This window comes from Mus caroli, chromosome 1, assembly GCF_900094665.2.
Source record: "Mus caroli chromosome 1, CAROLI_EIJ_v1.1, whole genome shotgun sequence".
Taxonomy (NCBI): Eukaryota; Metazoa; Chordata; class Mammalia; order Rodentia; family Muridae; genus Mus; species Mus caroli.
The window spans coordinates 60941737-60961905 of NC_034570.1; the positions used below are offsets into that span (position 1 = coordinate 60941737).

The 20169-nt window shown below is 38.0% G+C and overlaps 1 protein-coding gene across 1 annotated transcript in view; it reads left to right on the plus strand.

The window, feature by feature from the left end:
* Positions 1-2383: 2383 nt before the first annotated feature.
* Positions 2384-20169, plus strand: part of Cps1 (carbamoyl-phosphate synthase 1) — a 107592-nt gene continuing 89806 nt past the window's right edge. Inside the window, 2 exon segments of the mRNA XM_021156158.2 lie at positions 2384-2524; positions 18160-18269. Of these exon segments, the coding sequence (XP_021011817.1) occupies positions 2399-2524; positions 18160-18269 (236 nt within the window). The 5' untranslated portion in view covers positions 2384-2398.

Here is a 20169-nt window from a genome sequence, read left to right on the forward strand (position 1 = left end):
CTTAAATACTTTGGAAGACTGAGAGCTATTATTTTTTAAAAAATTGATAAGTAGTTGTATTAGTTATATACAATTAGTATATATTGATTATATATACATATATGTATATTGTACACATATACTCTTACTTATGTGAGTGTGTTCTGTGCATAAGTACAGGTATGTGTATGCATAGTATATAAATAGAGGTCAGAAGATAATCTCATGTGTTGGTCCTCATCTTCCACCTAGTATGAAACAGGATTTCATACTACTTTTCACCATGTATGCCAAGCTAGTGGATCCATGAGCTTCCTAAGATTCTAAGATTCCTAAGATTGCAGCAATGAGATTTTAGCAGCAAGCAGTATAGCCATTTGAATCATATCCCCAGCAAGGGAGGGGAAGGGAGGAAGAAGGGAAGGAGGGAGGGAGGGAGGAAGGAAGGGAGGGAGGGAGGGAGGGAGAGAGAGAGAGAGAGAGAGAGAGAGAGAGAGAGAGAAAATGAATTTACATTTCAATTTATGGGAAAGAATAAAATGCTTTTTGAGCATTAAATTAAAAGGAATGTTTGTAACTCTTTCAAATGTGATAAGTGCTTTCATTTTATTTCTCTATGTGGGATTACATATAAGAAAATAATAAAGCTGTAGACAGTGACAGCTATGGTAAGTGCATGAGTAACAGAGAGAAAGTTACTGTGTAAAATAATTTTACTTTTCCAGACAAATGCATTATATAAACTTAGAGACCCACAATGTCCTGGCTTATAAGCAGTAAAATTTCTAAGACAATTCCCATCATCTGTGTCTGTGATATGTTCTGGACACCCTCCTTAGCTGAATGTATGCAGCTTATGTAAGGAAAGAATCATAGCAATGTGGGAAAAAATTCAAAATATTATGAAGAACGTCTTTCATGAAAGTGTACTATTCTTTTAAATTTTTCTTGCCTGACTTTCGTGATCCCTACCCATCATGTCCTAAGCCCCACCCCTTTGACTTGCCCAAGTGTAAGCTTCCTCCTTCATGTCATGATGTTTGACAGTTTGGTTGTAAGTTCTAGTCTATCTGGGCACTTAATTCCAAAGACACTCACCATTTTATTCATTATTTATCCATTTCTGGGCTTTCCAATCTTGAGATTGCTTGTGGAGTGCCAATTTATGGATTTTCTATTTTGAGTTTAAGAATTTTAACTATTTTTTCAAATAGTTTGACCCCAGTGAATGTTTCTATACTAATGCATCAAGACAGAGGATTTAAACTCTGCTTTGATATTTTATTTGTGGGTTCATATTTTCCCTTCCAGCATTGATACCATGTCAGTGAAATTAACATACCTTTGTGTCATCACCTTCACTATGGAAATCCTAAAGAGTAAGTCTCCACAATTTACATTACCTGGCCTTCAAGGCTGTCTGGCAATGATGCTGTGGGGCTTTCTTCTCTTTATATGCCTTGGCTTAAGTGAGATGCCCTGCTAGCCAATGTGACCCTTTGACTGCCCACTGTTACCTGTGGCTAAAGCATGAACTGAGTAATTGTATTTAGGTCAAAACACAAATGCCAAAATCTTGGATTATCTTAGGTGACACTTAAATCACTAAATAATTGAGGTTAATGTTTATATTAAATTGTTTCCCATTGTTCTATTCTCATTTTTACAGGCTTAAGAGATTTAGAGATACACAGTAAGTTCCTTTGTTCCCTTGTGCTCTGATTAGTGTTGCCAATAGCTTTAAAATCTAGAATGAAGAAGAGTGTTGTAATAAAAATATACTATATTACTTCATTAGTAGTTTCTCTTCCCAAGTAACTCGGGTGTTTTTCTGTATATTTGTGGAGGAATGTTCGTTTTGATATTTTCTTTACTGGATGTGGTTTTCATCACCCAGTGAAACCACAGAAACCTTTTCCATATTTGGGTTTTCTTGAAATCCAAATGGCTTCTGAAGCAAATGAGGCACCATTTCCAACTTAGCAAAGTGTTTGATCTTTTTTGCATTATTAGCAAGGTACTGCCCTTTGAAGAAGGAGTACACCTAAGGCTGTTTACCATTCCTGGGTCATGTTATTCAGCTACATAAGCAACTCCTTTGATGGCTAGCTTGCTTGCTACAGCAGTATCATGATTTCCACAGGAGAAGGTGCCACTTGTTATGTTGCAATTTGTATGACATGTCTATTGGAACATCTCTGGACATCAGTTTGGGAGGAGGGGCTAAGGAAAGGAGGAGCTATAGACAGGTTATTTAATGGCAGAATGAATGGGGAGTCAAAGATCGCTGTGCAGTCAGCCTACAGCCTCAACTGTACTGTCTCCACACAGCTTTCTTTCACACTGGTTACAAACAAATTGGACATCAAAATCTCATGAGATATTTGTGATTTAATTTTAGTCACAAAACATCTTCAAAATGACGAGGATTTTGACAGCTTGCAAAGTGGTGAAGACACTGAAGAGTGGCTTTGGTTTTGCCAATGTGACTACGAAGCGACAGTGGGACTTCTCCAGACCTGGCATCAGGCTCCTTTCTGTGAAGGTAACACCCCTGTTTCTTGTGTCTGATGATAACACACAGGACACAGTTTAGCAGCGAAACCAATGTGGGGCTGACAGAGCAAATACAGCTTCGAACAAAGTTGTTTATTAAAAAAGTGCTTTACCATAGAATCCATTGATATAGCAAATGATTATTTTTAATCTCTGAGTAAACTGAAGGTGATATTTATCCAATATGAAGAATGACTCCAGTTTCTATGGACATATAAACTATAAGTGTACTACTAGGAAAAAGATACACTTAAAAAAGTTATCATAGTTTAGTTTATGCTTTGATTTTATTGCTAATGGTCTGAGTTGAAAGAAGCAGGTTCTATGTACATAAGGAATACCCCCCCCCCAGTATACTAAGCCTTTGTTATATAATGGCTTAACTGAAAAGGTTTCTTCTTAGACATGTAAGGTTTTAAAAGTTTAGAAGAAAACTATCTATGAATTTTTAATATTGGATGTCCCTGTACATAGAGGAAGACAGCATTTCCATGCTCTCTTAACCTTCTTATCAGAGGAAAAATGCATGATTCTCCTTTTTGCAGAATCAGATTTTGAGGCAAACAGCAGCTGAAAATCTGTCTGTCCAGGTTTATCTGTAGCAGAGGGGACAAGTTCACAGTGGAAAAGTAAATAGTTTCCTTCCTACCCCCACCCCTGGTTATGAAATCCCTATAGGAACCTCTACCTTTTCCTGTCTCTTTATGATATTTCTCACTGGAGAAGTCTAATTGCATCATGGGGACCTGGTCAATGAAACTCTTCTTTACTGAGTACAAAGCTTCAGAAATCATAGTAGCTTCAATACACTGTTTCTTTAGTGCAAAGAGCTATAAAATAGTAGAAAAAAAAACCCCATTCCTTTTCAGTGTTGTGTAAAAACAGGTTGAGTAGCACTGGGAATTCTGCTTGTAGTTTGGGTGCATAGTAGGCTGACTAAAAATTGTCCTGGTGCTCCTTAGATTCTTTTGCTTATAATGCTTTGGTCAGGATTTCAGGGCTTTGGATTCTGGCATGTGTGGGAACAGGCAATTTCTATAGGTTCTTATAGTTTCCAGGAAAAGGAGAGAGACATAAGAAGACTGGTGGGATAGAAAAAGAGGGTGGAAGGAAAGGATGGTGGCATGGAGGGTAGGGAGAGGAAGAGAAGGATGGGGGAGGGGAGGAGGAGTGGGAGGGGAAGGGAGAGAGACACTTACGCTTACATCAATGACATGATACCAACTTGAGCCTGCCACCTTGAGAATTTATTACAAAGCCTAAGAAAGCCATGTTGGATTCATTTTGATAATAAGATGGAAGCCAGAAAGAAGAATGGATATTCTAAAGCATCAATAAGGACATAGTACCTTGATATACAGAGAATGATGGTTTGGCTTTAGTTAAGTGTTTCAATGCCTTGAAGACATCACATGCCATCTTGAAGAGAAGAAACTGTAATGACAACAGTACCATCTACAGTTTAAGTGCTTTGTCATATTTTTGAACTGGGTCACCTGGACCACTTTATTCTCACAGAAGTGGGTAGCTAAGGATGAGCAGGTCTCTGTTAAATACCAAAAACAGAGCAATGAATAGTGGAGGCCACAATAATTATAAGTCAGGTCCCTAGACTCAGCAAGCACTCTACACAGCAATTACCACATAACAACATGAGCTAATTATGTGGACCGACCCCTGGGAAAGCAGTTCTAGCTCATGGTGGTAGATCTGTTTCAAGGGTCTTCCATAGTTCATAGCTAAGAATGACAAATTTTCAGGAGGAATAAGCCATCATTTCAAGGTGCAAAAGCCATTATTCACATATAGTCATTACTGGCCAGAACTTTGGAGGAATGCCAGGCATGAAAAATGGAAGTTCTTAAGCTTCACGGTAGTGAATTAAAGTCCCACAGAGTCCAAGGGGAACCTGTGTTCTTAGTCACTTATTTTGAAATAGTCCTTTATGTATGGGTTCTTTTTTTTTTTTTTTTTGGCCTTCTCTTTTAAAACTCAATTTTCTAAGAAATACATATCCAAATTAATTCTTTTTGATGTGTGCACAGTATTTTAAAGATAGTTAAAAGTCATTAGAGTATATTTACATAATTGTCATTGAAGGGCATGGGAGCAGTTTTTAAAGGTTAGTAATAGAACAGCTAGTTACAGGTAGTAAATGGATTGTGAAAGACACTCAGATCCAAAAGCATTGCCCTGTGAGCCAGGTTGTGCTTGCAATGCCAGAAGAGGTCACCTTTTTCTCCCCGTGGTGAGAGATGGAGGTGGAACCAGCAGTGACACACTGTGTTTTTCTACGACACTTCCTTGCATATTTGCTTGTGGCTAATATTTACAGAGTGTGTGTTGCCAGTGGACACAATTGCGTTTCACTCATGGGGAAGAAGAAAGAACTTCAAGGTGTTCCTTGTTTTAAAAGAAGTTGGTACCAAGGGTATAAATGATCAACAACCATAACATATGAAAGTTTTAGAGACCATAATCTTTTTTCTAATAGTATTGAAAATGTCCAGTGTGCATTATTATACTCAGCCAGTTGGAACAGTACTGTGGAAGACACTGAGGCTGAGAAATAAAATAAAATATAGATTCTAGCCTCGATTATATATTTCATATTATTCTGACCTTGGCAACTCACATAGTCTCTGAACTTAAACTTTGTCATAAGTAGTGGAGAGAGAGAATGTATGATCACTATACAATACTGAAGTTTAGAAGGCAATTTAAAATGAAAGATAAATACTTACAAAAATTGTGTCCCATTCACTTCAGTAGAAAGACTTCGTACAGGGATAGATAGAACCCTTATGCTTTTTACAAACTACACCTAACATCCGAGTCTTCTCTCTGGCAATCTGGATGTGACAGAATCCTTTGGAAAGCTTTATTTTATAAGGCTATTCTGATTCCAATAAAGCAAAATCTTTAGCTCAATCTAGAGGAGCTATCAACACTTCAGTAGGAATTGATAACTCCAAGAAGGATCCTTTACCTATAGTCTTAAGAATCATTCATGAAAAATAAAATTTATTAGTATATTCGAATCTTTCTGTACAATACTTAGGGGTAAGATTGGGGTAAGGGTAAGCTTATTGTACATAGTCAAGGTTTGCTGTTTTATTAGATTTTTGCTACATACATGTTGGGGATGGATTTCATCTGTGGTAGTGCAAATATTTCAATGAAAAATTAAGTTCAAGTCCCAAGTAGTTATTGTCTAATTGTCTCAGAGAAGAGGTAACTTTATGTGCTTTTGATGCACAGTTTTCCTGTAGTCGGGAGATGGCTTCTCTTTTTTATTCCTATGTATGTTATCCATACTTTGTTTATTTTCTTGAAGCATAGATCCTTTAGCTTACTACTGACAGTGCTTTGACCATTTGTGCATCTTTGCATACCGCTTTTGGAAAAGCTAGGAGTGAGAGTAGTGAGTGAGACTCCAGGAGGCAGACTTTCTGGAAGCAGGGGCTCTTAGTTCGGATCATGGTTGGCTTCCCCTAAGGCTGAGCCCTATGGACCTCCTTGCCTTATCATTGTTCTGATGTGGGTCAGAAGCTATGAATTCTGGTTAAGACGAGTTCTCAGGGTCTAGCCTGGTCTTGACTCGTGTTTCCTTGGCTTCTCCTCGAGGCTTCCTTTGCCCATCATTGAGCATGGTTTTTAGTGGTTAAGAGGCGAAATGAGGTTGAGCTGCTGAGGAAATGGGGCCCATTCCTTTGCCCCCTTATATCTCCATTAGAGCATCCCGGCATTTCTGACTTGTTAGGATTGAGAGCTGCAGTATGGCTGTCAGTACTCCTTTTGGAATGAGATGAAGACGGAGCTCTCTGCCAATGTTCAGATGGAGGACAAACAGACCACGATGTCACTAGTGTTTCCCAATGTCTTTACAATGACTGGGCTACTTGCCAGCCAAACAGGATCAAAGTTGCTGTGGCGTTGCATTCCTGAGTACAGACAAAGTTAAAAGCTGAATGTGCTTTTGAGGTCATTGCCTTTCTTTATTCTTTTCTAAACACCATCTGAGAAGCTTTCAAATTTCTCAATAAGTTGTTGGGTGGTGAAATTGTCATTAGTTAATCCATAGGTTTAGTGACAAATTTGGTCATTTCACCTATGTCAGACCATACTAATTTATAAATATAAGTAAAAGTTAGCTAATACCATTTGGACACTCTTAAATTCAGAACCATTTGTCCTATACTATATGCATAGTCAGAGCTTGTTAAAAAAATACACTTATGAAGACCTGTAATGGGGTCTTCACAAATACTATACTTTATTTATGAGAAATATAACTAGAACAAAATTATTCATGAATCTGGCTCTTTTGTTCATTTATGCCCAGAACATGGGACTGTTCAAAATTAACCTTGTGATTTTAATCTTCTACACTAGCTTATGTTTAACAAAACCAGAGGACTTTGATGCTTGTAAGGCTTAATTGATTGCTACAGTTACAATGTTCAGACATCCTGAAATGTTAAGCATCTGTAAATACAAAGAAGTACATCAAATATTTTAAAGATAATCAAATTGTGTTCGAATTAGAAATTTACATACCCAAATTTTGAAAGCATAGCTTCCAAAGTGAAAAGTTAAGATTTCACTTACACAAAACAAAACTTTATCATTTTAAGTCTTTACTGTATTATTTACATAATAAATATCTGAAAAAAATCTGTCCTTAGGCTTCCTATTTTTCATAGTTTAGTTTAGATATATGTTTTTAAGAGGTTGAGTACCGGGGTGAACTAATAGCTATGAAATATCAGGTAAACCAGAAATCAAATATATTATATAGCTCGAGGCTGTGGTGAAAATGGAAATAACACACTGGGCCTCTACTTCCTCTGATATGCAAATAGCCTACTTAGATAAATGACTCTATAGCAATATAGTCAGATTCCCGAGTAAATCATTTTCATTTCTCCTACTGGCTTAAGGGGGTTATTATCTCTATAATGCTTTATATCCAAATCTCTGTGAATTTTATTGCTCAGTTAGCTTAAAGCCTTACGCACAAAACATTTTGATTGCAAATACTAACATGGCCAGTCAAAAGCTTCATTACTCCTCCCATTTCACAGATGTGTAAATACCAAAGTTAACAAGAACATTCTTGTTTATAACTGAGATATTTATCAGGAAATGTGGTTAGAACTTTAAGCAGGCCTCCATTATCAGCTATTTTTCCGTTTTTATTATTTCTTTTGTTTTGTCAATTATAATACAATTACACAAATTTCTCCCCCCTTTCACCATCCTAGACAGATTTAAATTTTTTCTTTTAAAATTTATTCTCTCATAGATATTTCTTGATCACACCCGCCCTGTCTCCTTTTCTTCCAGCCCCACCCCCAATTCTCTACTCCTTCTGTTTCCCTTCAGAAAAGGTCAGGCCTCCCAGGAATTGTCACCAGAGATGGCATGCCAAATTGGAATAAGACTAGGCTCCTCCTCTCAGTTTAAGGCTGGATGTGGAAACCTGTAACAAGAAAAAGGATCCCCAAAGCAGGCAAAAGTGTCAGAGATAGTTCCTGCTACCATTGTTAGAGCCCCACAGGAAGACCAGGCTGCACAAACTTAACATATATACAGGGGGCTTAGGTCAGACCCATGCAGGGTCCCTGATTATTGTTTCAGTCACTGTGAGCCTCTATGAGGCCAATTTCGTTGATTTTTGTGGGTTTTCTTGTGGTTTTATTTATTTATTTATTTATTTATTTATTTTGGTTTTTCGAGACAGGGTTTCTCTGTGTAGCCCTGGCTGTCCTGGAACTCACTCTGTAGACCAGGCTGGCCTCAGAAATCTGCCTGCCTCTGCCTCCCAAGTGCTGGGATTAAAGGTGTGTGCCACCACACCCGGCTTTCTTGTGGTATTTTTGATACATCTGGCTCCTACAATCCTTCCTCCCCCTCTTCCACAGAATTCCACGAGTTCCACTTTGACTGCAGGCCTCTGCACCAGATAGATATGTTATAACCTGACATTTTGTTATGTGCTGGGGCCACAGCTGTTCAAGCTGTCACTGGACTCTGCTGAATCAATTTTCCTGCTGGGATTTCCTTGTTCGTGCTGGAGCCCCCATCTACCTGAATCTTAGCTCAATGGCCCACACATTGTGTTTTCCTCTCTTTTATTTTGTTGCATTTTCAGAAGAGACTCAGATCAAAGAGTCAGCAAGGATTCCTTCTCTGTATGGGTGTCAGAAAGTTTACAGATAGAGTGTTTCAGGACCATGCTGATTAGCTATGTCCCTTCCCCTTCAATAAAATTATTGTGTGACTGTAGCCATGTGCTGCTTTTCTGTTTCCCTTGTCTGGTGTGCTCCTATATACAAAAGCTCAAGTCTATTTTCAAATACAAGAAAAGACCCATTCCACTTGTTTCCTGTGTCTTGAAGTAAGGGATTAAAAACACCAACAAACTCACAAAATACCTGATTCAAAGCAGAGGACCAATATCCTCAAAGTCAGTAGAATGACACTGGGATGCAGAACCTTGAACAAGCATCAATGGATGATTATAAACAACATTATAATGAATGCAAAGAAATGCCCAGCAGTAATAAACATGAAGCTGATTTGAAGTTTTATAGGCTAATTATAAATTCAGTTTCAATTTTGAATACACTTTCCAGGAATGAACTCTCTTAGCTTAGTATAACCCCAGGGACACTTTTGAAGAGCATCTTGAGGGGAAATTTAGCTGTGTGAGTTCCATTATTACTTGTCACATTGTTCTTATTCTGGAAAATTTTTTGAATCATTGACTCTTTTAAATGTGATCTCAAACTGAGAGCCTTAAAAAGCAAAGAGTTCTGGTCATTTGTAGCCCTCTGAAGCTATCCAGTCACCTCGTGCAAAAATGAAAATAAACCTGTACATGTAGTTTCAAAGTGAATTTAAATTTTCCTACCAAGTTAAAAGCCTTAAAAAGAAGAGTGGGTTGGGGTGATAATATTTGTATAATCATACTTTAGAAAATGTCATTAATAAAGTTAAAATACTTTAGGATACAGTGAAACCCCAATGCTGAGCTCCATACAGGCAAACCACAAAGAAGGCCAAAAATTTTATTGGAGGTATGATCCAATATATAGACAAATCATCTGCACAAAATTGTGTTTTCATAAAAATTACTTCTAATTGGTGAAAGTATTCCAAGTTTCACAGTATTAGAAGACACATTATTGAACTTATTTTAGAATGTTCATCCTAAGGGCAACGTAGGAATGGGCATCGTATGGATGTTGAAATAATACAGAAAAAAAGAAACAATACAGTTTAATAGTGAGGAGTATTACATAAAGCAGAGGATTAAAACGGTGTAAAAAGTTTTAAATGTGTGTTAAAACATCAATAACCTCACAGGCATTCCTACAAAAGTTTGTTGTTAAAACTAGCATTTAATATTACTAGGCCACAGGGAATTTTGTATTTCTTCTTTATAAAGCCTTTAGATTTCTATCAAGTTACAGCAGAATGCAGGTTTCCTTCTGTGTAAGTCTACCTATGTGCATTCATGTGGCCAGAGATCAACAACTGGAGTCTCTCTCTACTGCTTTCCACGGAATTGTTTGAGATCTCTCATTCAACCTGGAACGTCCTGCCTGACCAGTGAGCCTCTAGGACTTATCTGTCTGCACACTCCTGTGCTGGAGTTTCAGATGTACACAGTCATACCTAGGGTTTTATAGGCTTCTCAGGAGTTGAACTGCAGGTCTTCATGCTTGCACAGTCTGTGCTTTACCTGCTGAGCCATCTCCCCACATCCATGAATACACCTTCTGAGACCTTATTCACAACCTCATTGGCTCCCAGATTCATAGTATCTATAATGTTTAGAAAGAGAGATTAAATTAGCTTAAATGAATTTTCCCTCAGATCTGTATTGGCCAAAATTCTTGATCTCCCCTTTCCAGGTTCTGTGCATATTTTGTAAACATAATAACTAGAGTAGATGAATACAAATGTGATCTTGAAAAGGGATAGATAATATTATTAATTAGAGATATAATTTGAACATTGGTTTAAGGTCAATCATGAAAATTTCCCCTCTCTGTGCATATTAACATTCCTTCAAGTCATTGCATGCTGCTCTTCTGATTACTGATACAAATAAAATGGATGCCTACACTTCTTTTCTTTTCTTTTTCTTTTATTAGATGTGTTCTGTTTATATAGTCCAGTTTGGAATTGAACTCAATGTCATTCTATACCTGTCTCTCAGAGTCTACAATTTCATGTGTGCATCACCACATCCAGCTGTGTGCTGATTGTGTCCAGTTGTGTGCCCACTCTTAAATATAGGCCAACTTGGGAATATTAGCTTGGATGGGTGATTTGGTTAAAATTCCTCTTCTCAATTAGGTTCATTTGGAAAGGCATTGAGGTAATATCAGGGAAGCTGCTGTTGACTTGGAATTGTTTCAGTGAATAGAAGTTTTCAGAAATAGCCTTGTAAAAGATATACCGGGAGACAAGTTTGACAAAATTGTAGTCAAGCCAATTGGAAGCAATGATCTATCAGTTTCCCTCACTGAGCTTGCTCCTTGGTCCCCTGTCTAACTAAGTCTCCAGATGTAAAACTCTCCAAGAAGGTTATGCGTTTCTTTTCTTTTCTTTTTTCTTTTTCCCTGAGACAGGGTTTCTCTGTATAGACCTGGATTTCCTGGAGGTCACTTTGTAGACCAGGCTGGCCTGGAACTCAGAAATCCATCTGCCTCTGCCTCCCAAGTGCTGGGATTAAAGGCATGCACCACCACCACCACCACCTGGCACGTTATGCGTTTCTGACAGCATGAAGCAATCCTCTTGCCTGGTTTCTCACAGCAGGGCAAGTCCATACTGGACTTGGCTGAGTAGAAAAACATCTGACCTACCTTGGTATCTGTGGTCCTAGCTGTTTTCAGAACTTGAGAATTCGGGGTCTGAAATCAGTGTGACTAATTGCCAACACCTGTTGGGTTATCTGAGCTTTAGGATGAAAAAAAAATTGGACTAGCCACACCACCTTGGCACTTCATGATTTAGAGACAGGCAATTCTTAATTGACTCTGGTCTCCTTTAGACTTATCCACAGGGATTTTGAATTAAAGTTTCTTATAAATAGATTAGACTTTATGATATAATTACTTTTATTCTATTCTTAAAAAACTGTAAAGCAGAAAGGGGAAAGGGATAATAAGTAAGACAGACTGGGAGACGAAAAAACCTGACATCAACAACTACCACCTCCACAAAAGACTGTTCCTCCAATTACTACTGTGAGGATCTCTGTTCCCCGGAGGCTCTGTCAACTCAAGTGTAAAATGGAGATGTTAATGTCACCAACCTCATTGCTTTTCTTCAAGGAAAAGATGAGGAAATCCACTAGTAGTTATAGAGACACTACTCCCTTGCACATTCGTGTTAACCATCACTATGCAGAGGCTGTCTCAGGGGACATCAGGGTGGAGCCCTGAGTGACACAAAATGCTCTCAGACATCATTCCCATAGGGCTTCATGACTTTTTGAATTTATGTCCGTTGGCCGGAACAGAAGACACTGCTTTGTCCCTAGTCAATTTGTTTATGCGACTGCATATGGACTTCGATTAACATAGACAACTCCATTCAGCAGGTTTGTGCTAGTCTAGTTTCTTGTTAAGGCAGTGTCAAAAGTAGGTGTTTAGTAACCGTGATAGATCAATTTCCTTTCAAAGACATTCTTCGGAAATGGTGATCCTTCTCTTTCACCAGTGTTAAGAGGCACCCCACTAAATGGGATCACACTGGAGGAGATTTCAAGTATATGTTTCTTTCAGTAAATATTTAAAAAAATAATTATGCAAATATTTATCAGTGGCAAGGATGTATCAGCACTCTCCATAAACCTTGACAACAATAAAGATAAAGCCACACAGTTTCAATTTTAAATGGAGTGAGAAAAATGAACCAATTATTTCCATTTAGAAATTTGGTGGGTAAATACAACACTTCAAGTATGAGACCTTATTAGTGAAGAAAAACAAAGAATCATTCTCTACAGAATCTTGTTCAACCTCTTGCGACCCTTTCTTTTGTCCTGGCTACTACCAACCCTCCCATTACATACAAATATTTAATAGTTAGATGCTAGCAAGCATTTTATATAAAAAGTAAATAAAAGAGTTTGGGTTATGTATATCGAATCTAGTTTTATTCCTTTATGCTAATGGAGGATTCGGTTTCTACATAGCATATCTAGTTACTACTATTTCCAGTGGAATTAAGTCATGAGAAAATATGAAAATAAGATTGAGAGGTCTTCTAGAACTTTACGACAGCTTTACCTACCCCACACCTGGATGGTGTGTGAAGCTGGTGCTGCATACAGCCAAGAGTTATCGCTAGTCTCAATGGATTCCTCTCTTCCTTTCATCCTATAGGATTGGCCTAGGTAGAAAGTGTGTCCTCAAAATTAAAAAAAAAAAAAAGAAAGTGTGTCCTCATTCAAGTGAGGTGAAGATAGATAAAAATGACCAGGATCCAGTGGGCATCAAATCACTTCACAACATCATGTGTTAGTGTTCTATTATTATAACACAACACTCCAGTTGCTATGCATTCCGAAGTTTTGCTGACAGCAACTTTATGTGAACCACAGCCAGCTCTTTCTGAAGGTGTTGGTATGGGCTTGAGGTTTTTTGCTGTAAAAGTCCCTAGGAAGTAGAAAGCATATCTTAAGCCACTATAACATGCCCCGCCCCACATCATCATCGTCATCATCAGCAGCAGCAGCAGCAGCAGCATCTACACACGCTGAGAGAATGCCAGGAACATGATCACAAAGCAATCAGCATTAATTCTGACTTGTTCAATCATCGAAGGCCTAGCCTATAAACTAAGAAAGACAACCAGAAAGTAAATAGGATACAAGCAAGGTGTTTACTCATAAAGAGTAAGAGCAGAGGTATTGCATGTAGAAAATGACCTAAGAGAAGGAAGCTATATTTAAATTGATTAATTTGAAGACTAGTATCCTTCAAGAAGAAAGCCTTAACTGTACTGCCTAGGCTAGGAGACAGGGAGACATGGAGGTAGCTTGTGTGGTGGGGCGCAATAGAAAATGGAACGTCTTATTTCATGAGTAGCAGCGTGATTTTATGTAATGTAGAGTTAGATGAAGAAGTAAATGGGTGGCTGACCCATTCTCTTTAGTCATCGTTGTTATTAATCTTGGGGTATTAGGTGCTGAGATGGAGCTACTTTTAATTGGTGTACCATTTAAATAACTTTATTATTGAGCCTATAGGACCAGATGTGAAGCGAAAGTGGCGTCTCTCGAGATGTTAGGAAAAGATGATGGAGGCAGAGGGTGCAACTCTAAGAAGTTTAGTGCCTTTGAGTTTGAGATACTAGCAATAATAACCAATTCTAGAGAACACATAGCATTAGATATTTATCTTTGAAAGAACGGTTCAGTCAAAAATTAGACAAGCAAACTAAGAATGGGAAACGCTAAAAGTGAAGACTAAGTATCACATGAAAAAATATAATTTCAGTAATCAAATAGATGAGCTGGGGGATACATTAAGGAATAAAACAGATGTCATGCTTTGCTCAAATGAAGTTTGCTTCCTAACAAGATAAGATAATACAGCAAGGGAGTCACTGCATGCATGGGCTTTAGGAAGGTGAGAAAAATGTTGACAAAAGTAGTGGCCAAGGTCATGGAGGACCGCGAGGCAAGCTATAGTCTTAAAAACAGGAATTGGGGAGACCTACAGAAAGGTGACATTCGAGCAAAGACTTGAAGGGCTTTCCAAATTTGGGACTTGAAACACAAAGTTTGCTAAACATTTCTTTATTGAAATTGGCTTTAATCTTAAACATAGGGAGGAAAACATAGTTCCATTTATGAAAAAATTCCCCCAAAGAAAAGGATGCTATTTTTCATGAATTTATTTATTCATTCACTTTATATCTCTATCATAGCCCTCCCTTCTTCCAGTCACACAAGTCCCTGTCCCCATTACCCTCTCCCGTTCTCCACAGAGAAAGAGACACCTCCCTTGGTTACCACCCTGCCCTGGGACATCAAGTCTCAGCAGGAATAGAAACGGATGCTATTTTAGGCAAATTTGTATATCCAGGCATTTCAGTCACACTCCCATTCTGCGTTTCTCAAGGTTTTCTCAGTTTTACAATTCAGGAAAGTATCTAGCTTTTACTATTGGAGAGTCTAGGGATTCTCACTATGCATCTCCAGAGGCACAAGTACTTAGCATGTGGGAGAGGCTCAGTGAGGTTTGTGGCTAGGTCTTAATTGTCCTATTGGCGTATACATTTTTATTAAGCACAAAGGGACCATATCATTAAAAAGGTCCTTGATTTTTCTTAACCTTTCATGACATTCTACAAGTATAGACGCTTCTCTTAGCTAAGACTTTCACCACATTTTCAGCTTTTAAGGGACTAGCGTGCCCTGGCAGTGGGCATTTAAATTATAATTTAATAATAGAAATCTAATTCCTAGGTTATGCATCTGTTTGACAGGATGGAGGCTCCAAAAATATCTTATGATGGTGAAAGGTGAATTCTTATGGAGTCTCTGTAAGGGAATGGTGTTCGGGGGGACAGTTATCTAGGAGAGAGGATGCTAAATAATAGCTCCGTGCTTGGAGTTCCCCCATCAATTCATAGATAAGTCAACTGGCACTCATCATTTTAGTCATTGGAGGCTAGTATAGTTAAGAGGAATATAAAGTGTACTACAGGCAATAAACAGAAGCCTTGTAACAATGTAATGAGTGGTGGGAAAGAGAATTGGAAGGTCTATAAAAACTGCCAAAAAGCACAAAAAAATATAATTAAGGGAGCAAAGACATATTGAACGCATTCTCTGGGACTATTTCAGACAGCAGTAAATGTCTCTTCAAATGTATCCTAGAAAAAGGAGAGCAGGGCAGGAAACTACTTTCATGAAGAGAAGAGAGGAAAAACTACGAACTAGAATTGTGGAAAAAGGTAATAAGAGATGAATTTGCTGATGTGAATTTTTTCCTTGCTTTAAAATAGTGTCACCTAACCCAGAGATCAGACAATAACCAGAAAGCTCTAGTTGGGAGTAGGTCAGAGGAGGGAAGAAGAAAACATAAACAAAGGTGACATTTTAGGCAGATAAGCTCAGTATAAGTCCGATAAATTGGAACATAGAAAATAGCTGAATTTGGAGTTCACAGCCAAGCTTGCCTAAGTACAATTATTTTAAGTTGCATGTTATTTAAGATCATACTCTCTTCTATTTTCTGAAGGCATGTCAGTTTCACATGAATTCCCCACCAACAGAAAATAACATTTCCAGTAGAAAATGTTTTGTGACAGTAAATTTTCATTACGTGGACCAAAGGGTTTCGTCTAGTGAAACACGTCTGAGTTATCTGGGGACTTTTGCCCATAAACACACCCCTGTTGAGACCCATTTCTGTGGAATGTCTTTTATCAATCTTCGGAAATACACTGAACGTTAGCACTCAAATTTCCTAAAATCATTAACCTCTGTCTTGAATTGTAATTACACAAAAGTAACTGAAAAAAATCAAAGCGAATTATGGAGTAACGATAAGGTGTGATGAGATATGACAGGCAGAGCTGATTTTTCAGAGTGAAATTTAGATGTGTAGCAAGCTAATCCCTGACAGAAATCTCATCACCACTGATAACAGATGATGCCAGTCACTTTTTTTTTTGTGATGTAAAAATTTGAAACTTTTCTTAACATAGTGTCTAGAAAAACAAAGTATAAGTAATCAAAGAGACCATCTAGCTTGTGAGCCCCACTCTTCTCTACAATACACATTTCCACACACCAGCATCTTTCCAATGAGCAGGACAGAACTTCTTTTGACTTTCTCGGGAAAAAAATGTGAAATCCATGTGTTTTATTTTTAATTTAAAACAAAATAAATAAATTACCCATTTAAAAGAATATGATTTAAAGAGGAAACAGTAAAATAGTCCTGTATATAAGTATACTTTATACACCCACTGATACATAATTGAGATTTAGGAACATTGTGTTTGATGAATGGCAATCAAGATACCACATTCCATGTAAGAACAATCATTCTAATGGCAAGAGATTTGAGTACTTTGGGTGTAAAGGAAGCATCGTATTTCTGCAGACATTATTATTGAAAAATAACAGGCTTCTGTATTTTAACACTTGAAAAGTTGGGAGTCATACTGAGCTAGAGGAATACAGAAACAAAGCTCATTAGCATCAATTATTAAATTGCTTTTAAATTAGTGTGTGTGTGTGTGTGTGTGTTAGTGGGACAGCAAGATACAAAGAGATTAGACACTATGACCCCAGCCTTAAAATAGTTAAGGGGCAGGGAATAGAGAATTGGTATATTTTTTCTTCTAATGAGCTCACTTAACTTCACAGAAAGAATAAATAGCCTTTCTTCAACAACTTCAGTGCATGGCCAAACTGGTTTCATATATAATTGCATCAATTTCTCTGACATAATTGAGGCAAATTTTAGATATACTACATTATGATTTAGTATCTCAGTATGTATTTATTAAAAAGATACAGAACCTTAACTGCATAACCTAATACTGTCATCAATCCTAACAGAGTACATCCAGTATAATCAAGTACCAATTTGTCATTTTGAGTTCCTCAGTTGCTATGGAGTATTTTATGACCACATATTACAATGAGCTATAGTGTCTCCTAGAGATTTTGTCCCCTGAGCTGTGGTTTAACACATTTTTTTCCTCTCCCTTGACCTCTATGGAAATTGAGATGTAAATTGTTTCAACAATAGAATTATAGTACTGATGAGGAATGGGTGATCTTTGCTTGCCTCTTAGATAGGTTTCTCTAATTGTTCCTTCTTTTAGCCAAGAGTTTTATAGAAGCTAGTTCAAAGATTAAGACAGCAGAGTAATCGAATTCAGGATGCCCATAGCCAAAACTGAGAACCAGGCATGGATATAATTAACTCTAATAAAAGGCAAAATACAATACTGCTTTTAGAGTGTTCCACAGTGCTTGCTGCTGGATTAGTGTTAACAGAGTGATACAGCTCCAGCTTCCCAGTGTCCATAACACGGTGTGGAGAGGGCAGCCCTGGGGACAACTCCATCAAACACCAGAACTCTGCGGAGCATAATTTAATAGGTAATCTCGAGGATTCCTTCTAGCTCGAAACCTCTGAGTGAACATGAGCTGTACAGTATAATTCATGATGCCTTTGTAAGCTCACGAGCTTCCCTTCAAGGTATACTTGAGCAAAGCTAGGGAATATTAAGAAGGGGAAGATACCAACTGTAGCTTTCTGCAGTGACCTTGAAGTATTTCTGGCTTGTCAACAACTCTACAAGTAGACTTAGAATAGGCAACGCGTTGGCATGCTTCAGTTCCTCTTCCAAGCAAAGCAAGACAAAACACCTACCACTGACAGTGCCCTCCACTTGGAGAACAGTTGTAGGTAACACAGAACAACCTCACACCTGGGTGGGATGGTTTCAGTAAATCTGCTGTACATTTAATCTATGCTTGGTTATTTTTTGTCAGTTTTTTTTTTCTCTGTGTGTCTGGTGTTTCATATTTTGCTCTTAAGATTCTTGCAACTTCTTCCTTAGGCAAAGACAGCACACATTGTTCTGGAAGATGGAACCAAGATGAAAGGCTACTCCTTTGGCCATCCCTCCTCTGTTGCTGGTGAAGTGGTTTTTAATACTGGCTTAGGAGGGTGAGTATGCTTCTGTCAAAACACTTTATTTTTCCTCTACGTAGAAGAACACTTGGGTGATGTCAACTCAGTAACAGGTTGAAATCACAGCATTGCATTGTATATTGTACTTCTGTGGAGCTTTGTGCAGGGCCTATGGTACCGACCTGGCCAGCAGGTATAGATGTATGTTTCCTGTTCCTGCAAAAGAAATACAACATGGAAGCTAAGTTGGCTCCTGAAACAAACCCCCCCAATCTTAGAAATGCATGTTGTGAAGACATGAGTTATGGGAAGTTTTGATCTGATGGAGGGGAAACTTGCAGCATGGGAAAGGTGGAGTGACACAATACAGGGCCATTCTGTCAATAAAATGAAGCCCCATTTCTGCACAACTAACAAGAGACATTTGAGCAGTTTGTATAATTTAGCCTTTGAATAAAAAAAATAACTGATGAGATAAAGGAACTAAATAGCACACATGTCTAATATTTTTTAAAGATTTGTCTTATCATTTAATTGTGTGCATGTGTGTGTGTGTGTGTGTGTGTGCGTGTGCGTGTGTATATGTGTGTACGTGATCATGGTAACCAGAGACAGTGGCTCCTCTGGAGTTGGAGCTACCGGAAGTTTTGAGTCTATTAACATGTGTGCTGGGAACTGAACTTAAGATTTCTTATCAGTACAGTAAGTGCTCCTAACCTCTGAGCTGTCCCTTTAGCTGAATATCTAGTATTTTTAATAGTTTTCAATTTTGATACAGTTTAGTATTTAAGTTTTACTAGTGGGCAGCAATGAATATGAGAATTGTTATATAGTTCGTTGCTTTTACCTAGACAACAGCCTGAAACATTCTGGTTTCAGAATATAACAGCTGAGAATGGAATATTGAGATATTGATTAATCTTTTGGAGTTTTAAGTTTCCTATTTAAAAAGTAAGGGGGCTATATTACAAAATAATTGACAGCTGGAGGCTTAAACCACATGCGTTTTAGGAAAACTATGACTTGATTATCTTAAAAGGTTTCCTTCAGAGAGCCAGTCAACTAACCTTCTACAAGATATTTGATGAACACTTCAGGGAAATTCACATTAGCCTTGAAAGGAGAAAGGGACGTCAGGTTAACTGATACTGAGTATATTGATAAATCAAGCCTGTCACGTTATTAATGTGTATCTTCTCTAAATCCTCACCTCTCTGTGTAGAATGAAGAATATTAGGTCGTTTAAAAATCAGCCCCAGTGGTGAGGACATTAAATTACAGTGTATAAAACCTGTTTGCGAAGTTTTGCTTCGGCAGGCAATTATTTAAGCTTCTCGACAGCACTAATTACTAGCTGTGTTAATATACCTGCCAACAAACAACTGTTTAATATAGATCAGAATGATGGAGGGCACTCGAGTTTTCTTCTTGGTGATAGATTACAGGTGATAAATCTTGTCACATCACAAAAGTCAAACAGGACCTGATGGATTAATTTACCTCCAACACTGCAGTGTGGCGGCACATGCTACATTTATGAACTCACTAGAGAGTGCCATAAGCTCAGGGTTAAGGGAGAGGTCAGGTTCTTTAAAGACAGAGACCAAGGAAGATAAAATTAATTTCAAGCCTCTTTTGATGTGGAAAGGCATTTGTATTGGGTTAGTCCACAGACTTTATGTTTTATTGAGATATGTAGGTTTCATCCATTGCCTGGCTCCTTCAATAAGGTGGTTGATAATTAAGTATTTTTTTCATCTTCAAGAAACACATTTATATTGTGTAGAAGTCTTGGTTAAAAAATTATCAGTTGTTGACAGGTGAGAGGCATCTGAGAAATAAGCTGGTAGAGGCTGTGAGCCCTGCATCCCCCTAGGGATGGTGGAGCTGGAAGACAAAGTGTTCTGTTGACAAAGTTAGTTCAGGTAGGACTTAG